The sequence below is a fragment of the Mesocricetus auratus genome, unplaced genomic scaffold (assembly GCF_017639785.1).
Source record: "Mesocricetus auratus isolate SY011 unplaced genomic scaffold, BCM_Maur_2.0 Super-Scaffold_100003, whole genome shotgun sequence".
Classification (NCBI taxonomy): Eukaryota; Metazoa; Chordata; class Mammalia; order Rodentia; family Cricetidae; genus Mesocricetus; species Mesocricetus auratus.
In genome coordinates, this window is record NW_024429188.1 from 7,916,551 (window position 1) to 7,928,423 (window position 11,873).

At 35.9% G+C, this 11,873-nt stretch overlaps 1 protein-coding gene across 18 annotated transcripts in view; it reads left to right on the forward strand.

Annotated features, from left to right (window-relative positions):
* The window catches only part of Huwe1 (HECT, UBA and WWE domain containing E3 ubiquitin protein ligase 1), a 134,705-nt gene that overhangs the window by 38,343 nt on the left and 84,489 nt on the right, over positions 1 to 11,873 (forward strand). For 17 of the 18 annotated variants that reach the window (XM_021222898.2, XM_021222899.2, XM_021222897.2 and 14 more), the window contains 4 exons: positions 1,535 to 1,603; positions 6,164 to 6,262; positions 6,872 to 7,078; positions 9,166 to 9,318. In XM_021222898.2, the coding sequence (XP_021078557.1) occupies positions 1,559 to 1,603; positions 6,164 to 6,262; positions 6,872 to 7,078; positions 9,166 to 9,318 (504 nt within the window). In that variant the 5' untranslated portion in view covers positions 1,535 to 1,558. Of the gene's footprint in view, positions 1 to 1,528; positions 1,604 to 2,492; positions 2,602 to 6,163; positions 6,263 to 6,871; positions 7,079 to 9,165; positions 9,319 to 11,873 lie in introns of those variants that run through there. The other variant, XM_040744007.1, reaches the window with a different exon arrangement.

Below are 11,873 nucleotides of genomic sequence, written 5' to 3' on the forward strand. Positions count from 1 at the left end.
CACACAGTCCTTTGTCAAGTCAGGGCAGGAATCCAAATACAAACCTGGAGTCTTGAACTGAACCAAAGGCCGGGGAGAAACACTGTTTACTGGCTTGCTCCTACTACTCCTTTGACTCAGGCCTTGTTTCTTATACACCCTATGACCACCTGCCCAGGCATGTTACTACTCACAGTGGACTTGGCTTTTCCACATAGTTATTAATCAAGAAAATGCCCTACAGAATGTAGGCAGTAGGATGGAGGCATTATGAACTAACATTTTATTTATTTATTTATTTATTTATTTATTTATTTATTTATTTATTTATTTATCTGAGACAGAACTCTGTAGACCAGGCTGGTCTCAAACTCACAGAGATCTGCCTGCCTGGCTTCTGGAATGCTGGGATTAAAGGCATGCACCAACACCATCCATCCATGAATTAACATTTTGATACATTTCCTTTCTAGAATATGTTTTAGACATAGACTTTTATTTTTTTGTTTTGAGATAGCATTCTGTTGTCCATCCTACCCTTGAATTCCCATTTATCCTTTTGCTTCAGTCTGGGATTGCAGTTGTGAACTACTATATTATGCCTGACTTAGGGTTAAATTCCATGCTATCACCTTTCTATTTAATAATGAGCTTCTCTGTTACATAATTGTCTGCAATATTTTTACTGGTTATATAGTCCATTTAAAAACCAATCATCGGGCTGGAGAGATAACAGTTAAGATCATTTGTTCCCAGCACCCACATGGTGGTAGTTCACAACCATCCTTACCTCTAGTTCCAGGGGATCTTATGACTTCTGGTCTCATTGGACCACATGTTTGCATGTGGTGTGCATACATACATGCAAACAAACATAAAATAATTAGATTTTAAAATTTAAAAGTCCTGTTTGGGGCTTTCTGTACTCCATGATTTTTCACTATTTTTATACACTAATGCAGTATAGATTTTTGTAGTTAAATGTTAGTGTGAATCCTTAAAACTTTGGCTGAATTCCCAGAAGTGGGATTTCTTTTTTGCTAGAACTAGAGTCTTCTCTTGGGTTTTTCCATCCTGTGGTGTCAAAACAAGCTGCATATTTAACTGTCAATAAAGGATTTGAAATCCTTATAAAAGGAGGAAACAAAACTTTTTGTTTTGGATTAATTAAGTTTCGGGCTTTTTTGTTTTTTTGTTTTTGTTTTTTTTGTTTTTTTGTTTTGGTTTTTCGAGACAGGGTTTCTCTGTATTGTTTTCGAGGCTGTCGGTCCAGCCTGGCCTCGAACTCACAGAAATCCGCCTGCCTCTGCCTCCCGAGTGCGCCACCACCGCCCGGCTAAGTTTCGGGCTTCTGTAACAGGGATTGTGGGCCAGTTGTATCTAAATATAACCTCTTCTATCTCACAGCCATACCCATGAGTTAGCATAACTCCAGTGTTTTTATACCAGGTATCTTGCATACTCCTTGTCCAATATTTTGTATGTCAAATAATATAAAACTCTAGATTATCTTTAACTTTGTATGTTCTCATTACTTTGGGGGTTTTCTTTTCAGATCTTAAAGCAGAAAATTGAAAACATGAAAGTAGACAGGACTAAACTGAAAAAGACACCTACTGAGGCTGTGAGTATCCATGTTTGCTTTGCCTGTTTTCTTCATTTCAGGGGAAAAAAATCATTGTGACCAGTTCAACCATTCTGATCTTCCAAATAAATATGTTCAGTTTATAGAAAGTGTTACTACAGCAACTTGTGAAGCTAGGAAAAAGAGCTCTGTCGTAGAGTGCTTGCCTAGCATGCATGAGGCCTTGGGTTCCATCCTGAATACTGCACAAGAAAATAAAAGTGTACTATCTTGTCTTTTGGACTTCTTTTGATTAGGAGTTAGTAGCTTTGTGTAAAAGGAATAGTGGGTAGATGTGGGTCTCTGAAATGGATTCTCAGGTCACAAGCATGTAGAATCAAATTTTACTGTAGCTATTAGAACTCAGGGTTCTTTCTTTGGCTTTGAAAACAAAAAAGGTAAGTTTGTTGACTTTTTAAAAAACTAATCTTCTATCTTTTGTATTTTGACATAGGAATATCAGGGTGATTTTTGCTAAATACTGTATATTAAGCATTAATTTTCTTACAGAATTTTATTTTATTTCTGTTGTGTTTTGGCATTCATAAGTTTTGATGACTATACCATATTATCATTTGAAAGTAAATAAATTTTTTTAAGGAATTAAGGAAATAAGACAGTTCCATCCACCAGTGTAAGAATTTACTGATATGAAAATTGAAAATCAGGACAGTCAAGAGCTCATAAGCATTTAATAGAGGAATTATATATTATGGGAAAGAACAGTATTAGTTAATAAAATGTGCCAAGACAGTTACTTTTGATTTGGGTGGGATGATGTGGGAGACCGTTAACTGAAGTAAATTATAGATAAGTCATCAAAATCAGGTATTTTAAAAGAAATTATAGGAGAAGTAGAACATACAGGTGAATGTTTACCTTGTCTTAGGTGGGGATTGCCCTTCCAAGCATTAAAGCAAAGGACAAAAAAACCAAAATGGAAATGTAAAATACCATATCCAAAATAAAAGGACACATGACAATAGCCATTCTAACAGGTATGAGGTAATATCTCATTATGATTTTGATTTGCATTTCCCTGATTATTAGCGATGCTGAGTACCTTTGTATGTGCCATTTGGCCATTTATATGTCTTTGAAGAAAAGTCTTTTCAAATTCCTTTGCCCACTTTAAAATTGGGTTATTTGGGATTTTTTTTCACTATGAAGTTGAAGAAGTTTATTTTTTTAAATTAACCCCTAGAAGAATGAAAAGTGATGGAATAAGTTAATCACCGAGGAACAAATACTGCATGTTTCCTCTAATGTGGGGCATATACAATAGTCAACGGTATGTAAGTAGGCAACAGAATGAATGGTGGTTTTTAGGGGAGTTGAGGGGGCAATTGTTCTATAGCTTTGTATTATTTAGTTATACAAATGAGTAAAAAAGCTGGGTGTGGTGGTTCATGTTCGTAATAGAACCACAAGTTCAGGGGCAGCCTGGGGTACATAGTGATATCCTATGTGAAAAAATTAGGATAAGTTTTAGACCTTACAGTTAAGGGTAAATTATATGTACTTAAGAATTTTGTTGAGGATAAACTCCATGTTAAATGTTAACACATATGCAAAGGGCCACAAGGAAACTTGGAGGTGATATTTTCCAACTGGAATGTATGGATCCATCTAAAGTCACTAATTATGTTAATTATGTGCTGTTTTTATGTGACACTTAATACCCTGATTAAGCTCAGGTGTGTGGGGAGAGTGATAGATGGGACATGAAAAGCTGTAGAAAATATTTGTAGCCCAATGTAGTTAATATCTTTTATGCTAAGTCAATAGAAGTTATGAATATCCCAATGACAAAGTGGGCGTAAAACATTTCAGAGAAGGGACAAAGCCAGTAAACTAGAAAAAATTGATCTTAAAGGTGATCAGAGAAATGCAAATTTTATTTTTTATGCTAAGTGAATTATACGGCTCTTATAGTCACACTTGTGAATTTCCTAGTTTTTATCAGATTACTTAGAATATAAAGTCACCGACTAGATATGTTTTAAGGCTTGAGTTGCCTCTTATACTCAAGCAATGTAGAAGATTGCCCAGTTTTTCATATTGGTGTCAGTACTAGGTTCTATTTTTAAGATTTTTTTTAATTGAACACTTCATATATTGGCAACATTACAAAGACATCTTTGGGAACAAATTCATGTAAACTGTGGTAACTGGTATGCAGCTTTGAACTGACAGATGCTGCCTTTTCCTGTGAGTGGGGATAGTTCCACTTGGTTTGCATTTATATAGCATAGAAAGGGAGGAATGGTGTTGTAGTAAGACGAAGTAAATTTTATGATCAGAAAACACAAGGACCTTACATGACTTAAATGCGTGAGATGAACCCTATGCAAAGGGTCTGGTGGAGCTACCACATCAAGAATGTTTGTGGCCTGTGAGATGGTTCACCAGGTAAAAGCTCTTGCCATTGAAGTTCAGTGATCTGAGTTCAGCCTCTAGAGTCATATAAGATGGAGAGAACCAATTCTGCATTGTTTCCCTCCCTTCCACACTTCTTGCTTTCTCATTCAACAACAAGGATGATGATAACTTTTAAAACAGATTTCTCAATCACAAGTTTGAGGGTTGTTGGAAAGTTTGTTTGAAAATGAGAGACAAGGACCAAGTTTGCTGGTGCAAGATTTTTAATCCCAGTACTTGGGAAGCAGAGGCAGGTAAGTTCAAGACCAACTTGGTCTACATAGGGAGAGAGAAAACAAGAGATAGTTGGCTTTATTTTGTCCCATATACTACAAAGAAAAACATGTGATACTTTAGTTTGCAAACTAACATTGTTAACCTTCAAAGTATTTAGTAGGCAACAATGGAATGATAGTAAGTTTGAGGTCTAGGAAAGATAAAAAGGCCCAGACCATATTGCAAACTTCTCTTGTTTGTATGTGACTTGTACCTGTAGGTCCAGGCATCTCACTATAGTGTGTTTGGCATGGTGGCAAGCCCCAAGTCAGTCACAGACAAGATCATAGTTTAGCAAAGGCTATAGTATCTTTTGCCAACTATAGTGCATTCAAGCAGCTTCTGACTTGAGTACGAGGTTTGTGGGAGATTAAATACTGAATAATGTGGACATGCCAAGTTATTGCAGGACCCAAGTGTTAACCACAAAAAGGGTATTGCCTGGCCCACAGAAACATACAATAGGATTTGCCTATCTGTATGCCATTAGAAATTTAGACTCATTTGATACTAGATTCAAGTAAATGGAGATGGGAAGAGACAGATGAACTATGAACAAGTGACTCCCAATTCTCCTTGTTATCTGTTAATTCTTGTGGTTCTCCCACAGCCTATATTTCAAAAGGGTGTGGGGTAGAACAGGAGTTAAGCCTGGTTTGTTAAGGGTTTGCATACATTTCATTACCACAAAATTTGACATAGATCCTATAGCAAGGTTTGGAGTTTGGCTTAAAGAAAACCGCCTACTTTTTGGTTTTTCGAGACAGTGTTTCTCTGTGGCTTTGGACGTTTTCCTGGAACTAGCTCTTTTAGACCATGCTGGTTTCAAACTCACAGAGATCCACCTGCCTCTGCTGGGACAAAAGGCATGCGCCACCACCACCCAGCCTGCCTACATTTTTTAATATCATTATACTCTATGGGAATATTTAGGGTTTCCTCTAGTTTTACATCTCACAACAGCATTGTTGAATATCTAGGTGGTATCTGTTCTTTTGGATGAGGACATTCAGATTCAAAGGGACTGACTCTAATTCTGAATCCCATATTGTTTATTTTAAAAAAGAGCATGCTGTAGCACTTAATTAAGTGGCAGGTACTTGGACTGTCTCTCCAAGTTAGCATATTAGGTCACTTGAGTTTTTCTGGTAAGTGGGCAAGAGCCAGAATGTAGATTTGTTTGGTTTCAAAGCTAACTCTATCCCCCATGACACCAGTTATAGAGTTTAAAAAGTATTACCACTTTTGCCAGATGTTGTCCATTAATAGACTGCTTCCCAGTCTCAGTCCCTATCCCAGTTTTCCTTCCCACTTTCAGAACCTTTACTATAAATTCTCAATTCACTCCTTGATACCTGATAAATGGTTCTGTTCATCAGTACAAGAGATCAGGAACACCAAGTCTTACAAAGTTCAGAAGCTTTTTTATAATTCAAGGATTAATATTGTAGAAAAATAAATCAATTCTAGCCTTTTCCTTTAACTGGATTTTTTCAGACTTCCTCTCTTTTTTTAATCCAACGCATTGTAACAACACAAGACATTTGAGTTACCTTTTGGATCGTGTCCCAGATTACTTTATGCTTTTAATGCTGCTTAGCTTATTTCCTTTATTTCTGTTGTCTGTGTACTTCTACGTAGTTTGTCTGCACATACAGGTTTAAACAAATGCACAGTGGGTTGTTGGGAATGAAAGTATTTCCTCATGAGGTTTCTATTTAAATCCCATGTTATCTTCTTGGAGATCTAGTTTAATACAAGCAAAAGTTGAATTGCTTTGTGGGCTTTAAGGGTCACTTTTCCCTTTCTTCCTTGTTTTTCCCTCATTCAAAAACACCTTTTGTATTTGTTTGTTTTTCTTAGCCTGCAGACTGCAGAGCCTTAATAGACAAACTCAAAGTTTGTAATGATGAGCAACTCCTCTTGGAACTGCAGCAAATCAAAACATGGAACATTGGCAAGGTATGTAAACCCATAACAACGGAGGACAGGGCATATGCTATTAGTACATCATTTTTGTGTGCTTTGATAATGACAAGAGAAACCATAATGGAATATCCTGATTCTGTAGTCACTTAAGAAATTTCTAGCATGAGTGTGTCACAGCTCTAGACCTCTGGTACTTAACCTGAATTGTTGCCAAGAAATTTTTAAAAGAAAAACAAATGTGTTGGGCCAGAGAAAGATAGTTCAGCAGGTAAAGACATTTATTTCTATGTCTGGTGACCTGAGTTTGATCTCTGTAGATGTAAAGGACCAATTCCCCCAAAATTGTCCCTTGACCTCTGCATGCATGCTGTGTTGCACATACATCCACACCCACAAAAATTGATGTTTGGAAAAGTGAGAAAAAATTGTCTTAAAAAAACTACTCCACAGTACTAATTCAGTGTTACTACCATTATCATTTGATGAAGGGTCTCACTGTGTTGTCCAGGCCCATCTTGGACTCTGCGTCTTCCCATCTTAGTCTCTGGATCCTTCCATCTTGGTCTCCTTAATAATAAGATTAGTAGAGCATACCTTTTCCCAGCTGCTTTTACATGTTTATATTATCTTTATTCCATCTAGTGTGAGTTATATCACTGGGTGGATCTGTTGGACCGCTTTGATGGAATTCTGGCAGATGCTGGACAAACAGTGGAGAATATGTCATGGATGCTTGTATGTGATCGGCCAGAAAAGGAACAGCTAAAAATGCTTCTATTGGCTGTATTAAACTTCACAGCCTTGCTTATTGAATACAGCTTTTCTCGACATCTGTACAGTTCCATAGAGGTAAGTAGTCAGTTCTTAACTATAACCAAGGTAATTTCTATTTTTAGTGGTTGACTATTTTCCGTTTCATTGGGGAGCTCTTAAGTTTATCAGCATCAAAGATAATAGTAAGGGCTAGGGGATCTAGCTTAGTGGGTAGAGTACTTGCCTAGAGATACATTAGTAAAGCATTTCTTGAGTATTACCCAACTTTGGGTTAATGGGAAAAGTTCTCTATTTTATATTTACTCTACCTTTCCAAGATTAGAAGTGTCCCAAGTTAGTTTCAACTATTTAAAATAGTTTGGTTTCCTTACATTAATATGCCTACGTTTCTCAGTGTCTTCTTTACCTTTAGCAAAACTCCTGTACTGTCTGTGGGGGAGATTAGTTTCAGGACCCCTCCCTTATACAAATAATGTAGACTCATAAAGTGTCTTATTCAAAACGGTATATCTTTATAAATAATTAAAACTTAGTCTAGGATTATTTGTAATGCCAGTCACGATTTGTTCCTGTGAACAAATTCCTGATAAGAAACCACTTAAGGGTGGAAAATTCATCCTAGCAAGGAGGGTGGCAGGCAGCTCCATCATAGTGGGAGCTCATGGCAGTTGAATACTACATTTTTGAGAATCAGGAAGCTGTGCTAAGGCTCAACCATAGAGACCTATTTCTAAAAGTTTAACAAACTTCCAAAACAGCGTCACAAGCCTGTGGAGGAATATTTTCATCCAAATTGTGACATGTAATTGCGGTGTTACTAGTTAACCGTGTCTTGGGAATACTGACCAAAATGTGAGTGGAAATACATTGCTACAAATGCTTGGTAATTTGAGGGATGTGGGTGAGACTGAGCCTACTATGTCCTCCAAACCCATAAAGACTAAGGTGAATAGAGTAACCCATAAGTGTTTTTTAATGATCAAAAGGGAGCTGGAGAGATGGCTTAACAGCTATATTAGGACCCAGGTTTGGATTCCCAGCAGTCACCTGGAGGCTCAAAACTATAACTACAGTTCCAGGCGATCTGACCTTTGAGGTTGCCAGGTATATACACGTAGCCATACATTTAGACAAAACACTCATGAACCCTAAAATTTTTTTTTTCTGTTTTTTCGAGACAGGGTTTCTCTGTATTGTTTTGGAGGTTGTCCTGGACACGTTATGTAGACCAGGTTGGCCTTGAACTCACAGAGATCCTCCTGCCTCTGCCTCCCTGGTGCACCACCAATGCCCGGCAATCCTAAAACATTTTAATGGTCAAAATTACTATAAGTAATCATTTTCCTTTAGCCCAACTTGTAAGTTTCAATAATCAAATGATTACCTTGGTACCATGTTGTTGCTTTTGTTTTATTTTCCTAAAGAAACAGAACCAGAACAAATTAGCAGAAAGAAAATGTCTTTGGACAAGAAGTAGAATGAATAAACTAAAGGTCTAATTTCAGCTTTTTCAAGTAGGGATGAATAAAGAGTATTGTCTTTTTTTTTTTTTTAACTTCCCCCTATCTGTCCTGATAATTAAGTAGATGTACTGTTCAAGGCAGTCTATGACCATTAAGATAATGAACAAATGAAGCACCTTTTGTTAATTTCCAACTCTGGTTTTAATTTTTGACCAATTAATTGCTTCAGTATATTGGTGAGTGTTTGAAAAGAAAAAAAAATCACCCAGGTTACTCTCAAACTTTAATAGTTTTGTTTTTCATAATTGCACACAGCTGTTGAGCTTTAGTTTCTATGAGTTCTTTTTATATTTATCATAAAGGAAAAGGCATAGAATTAGCTTAGTTTCACAACACTTGTAAATGTAATGTTTTTTAGTTTTATACATATTATAGCATATTTCTACCTTGAAATCCTTCATTATGTAGAGACACATTTACAATTTTAAACTGCAGTTTACAGCTTTTACTTTTATTGCACTTTCTGGTTAGCTTTCTTTGGTGTAGGATTACATATTTAAGAGCCTAACTATATTTTTGCGTATTGTGTCTCAATAATTTAATAAGTTGACATATAATTAAATTTAAAAATTTTGTCTTTTGCTTTTTGTGCCAAGTGTCTGATGAGTTGAACTTTGTCTTTTTTTTTTGTTCTTTTAGCATTTGACAACTTTATTGGCTTCCTCTGATATGCAAGTGGTGCTGGCAGTCCTTAACCTTCTGTATGTATTTAGCAAAAGATCAAACTATATCACACGTCTTGGATCTGACAAGAGAACCCCACTACTGACAAGGCTGCAGCATTTGGCAGAGGTGAGTCTTGGGTGAAGACTAGAAAAACAAACGTAAGAGCATATTATTCTTTAAACAGGCATTTTTTATTTCTTGTTTTGTCAAAGTGGATTAAAATCCTTTAGTATTTGGGTCAGTGTAATAAAGTTTCAAAGGGCAGGAGAATTCTAATGTATTGAGTAATTGTGAAGCATTTCATTATTCTCTGCTCATGAAACATTATCCTTTGTTTAAAACTGACAGTTTTGCTTCTAAGAAGTTCGAAGTTTGGATTCTTATCAAAATTAACATATAGAAAAGAAAAGTCCAGATTTGAATCTGAGGAAGAAAGCAAAATTTTTTACTCTTATGTGAAAATTTTAAATACTTTTTAATTATGTCATCTATAATTGTCTGTTTTCTTCCTATTTGGGTAACTTGTAATTTTTTCCTATTATAAACATTTGTCATAGTAAAATACCTTTTGTTTATGAATATTTGAACTATAATTAACAATAGTGGCTTTAAAAATAGTTTTCATTGAATATGGGCCTTGTGCTTTACATCTTCTTATTTTGTTTCCTTCATTATGTATTTGTAAAAGTATACTTTTTTTGGTCAATCTAGTTATAGTTTTGTCAGTATTTTGTCGGATATTGTTTTTCTGTTCACCTGTTTCTTCACATGGTTTTTTTTTTGGAGTTGTGTTGACTATGGTTTAAGATAAGGATGTTGTTGTACCTAACTTTTAGTGTATGTTTTGATTTGTGGGATTACACTCTCATTTTACTCAGATCAATAACTTCATGATTTTTCCATGTGTTTTTCCCCCCTGTTACCCATTGGTGATGAAGAGTACAGTTTAATTACCATGCACTTGTGGATTTTTAAAAAAATATTTAATGTATGTGAGTGACCTGTCTCCAAGCTTACCAGAAGAGTGAATCAGATCCCATTTCCGATGATTGTGAGCATGTAGTTGCTTGGAATTGAACTCAGGGTGCTCTTAACTGCTGAGCCATTTTTCCAGCCTCATTTTTTTATTCTTCAGATTGCCTTATGTGATGGATTTCTGATTTTCCCCCCCACATCTAATGATAACGTTGTTGGCAGAGACTTGGTATAAATTAAGGGTTGTTTTGCTACCAAACCTGAGGTTTATTGGGGGAATTTTCAATGTGTCTTAGAAAATGTATGTTCTATTCTTTCATAGGTTCTGTATGGCTATTAGGTCTAGTCGATTAGGTTCTGTATGGCTGGCTATTAGGTCTAGTTGATTTGACATTTTTCAGGTTTTCAGTTTCCTCGTTGGTTTTTTAGCTAGTCATTGATAATTTACCTTGGGAATTAGAATTACTATATTAATTTACAAAATTGTACTTTAATAACAGCTTAATTTTTTGTTTTTGCTGTTGGTTGCAGTTTGTATTTCCTGTGCAACCCTTAACCACTGAGCAACATTCTTAGTCTCGCAATTTCTTTTTACTATGATCTTTTACTTTGATCTTATTTCTCTGTTCCTTCCTACATTGTTGTTGATGTTCCCTTTACAAACTATAGCACATACATCAATATAGATGTATAATTTTTGGATTGTGTAGTTAGCTTTTGAACATCAATATAGATGTATAATTTTTGGATTATGTAGTTAGCTTTTGAAGACATCAAAGTTAGCTTTTGTATCAAATGTATAGAACAGGAAAGTTCTTGCCATAGGAGCATTCCCTGTCAGTCAGTTATGTGATAGCAATAGTTACCTCCTGGTACCAATTTTAGTCAGTAACTTTTCAATTGTTTTAATAAGATAGTATGGTCAGCATAACTTGTAAAAGAAAGCATCTAATTTGGTGCTCATGATTCCAGATGTTTAGAGTTTGTAATCATCATGGTGAGCATGCTGTCAAGTGGGCAGGCTCCACTGGGAATGGTATAGGCTTTTAAAACCTCATAGCCTATCCCCAGTGGCACACCTCCATCAACATCTTATAATTCTTACTAGATAATTACATCAAGTGGGGATCAAATAGTCAAATATATGAGCCTATGGTGGCTATTTCTCATTCAAACCACCACAATATGGTTTATACTAAAGAACTTAGGTATAATGACCTGAAAATATTATGTGTAACAAAATGTCCTTTGTTTCATCATTTGGTGAATTAATTAAAAAAACACCCCCATTTTCTGTATTCTGTGCTTCTGGGTTAATAAAGACTTCTATAGATAGGTTTTATTCACCAGTAGTGCTGTATAATGGAGATCTGAATGGCAGCTTCATTGATATACACTCTTTTATAGATTTACTGGGGAGATTGTGATATGATTATATTCCTAAACAATGAAAATAATGAGAATACACACACACACACACACACACACACACACACACACACACACACACACACACACAGAGAGAGAGAGAGAGACAGAGATACAGACAGGCAGACAGACGCAGAGCATCATGTTGCGGCCTTTCCTGGTAAGACAACAGATTAGTAGTGAATGGGACACACGTTGTGTTTGTGGTGAAGGGATTTGTGTTTGAGCTGGGTCAGGCAAGCCTTGCCTTAAGGCAAGAAGTAGTTTGTTAAATATGA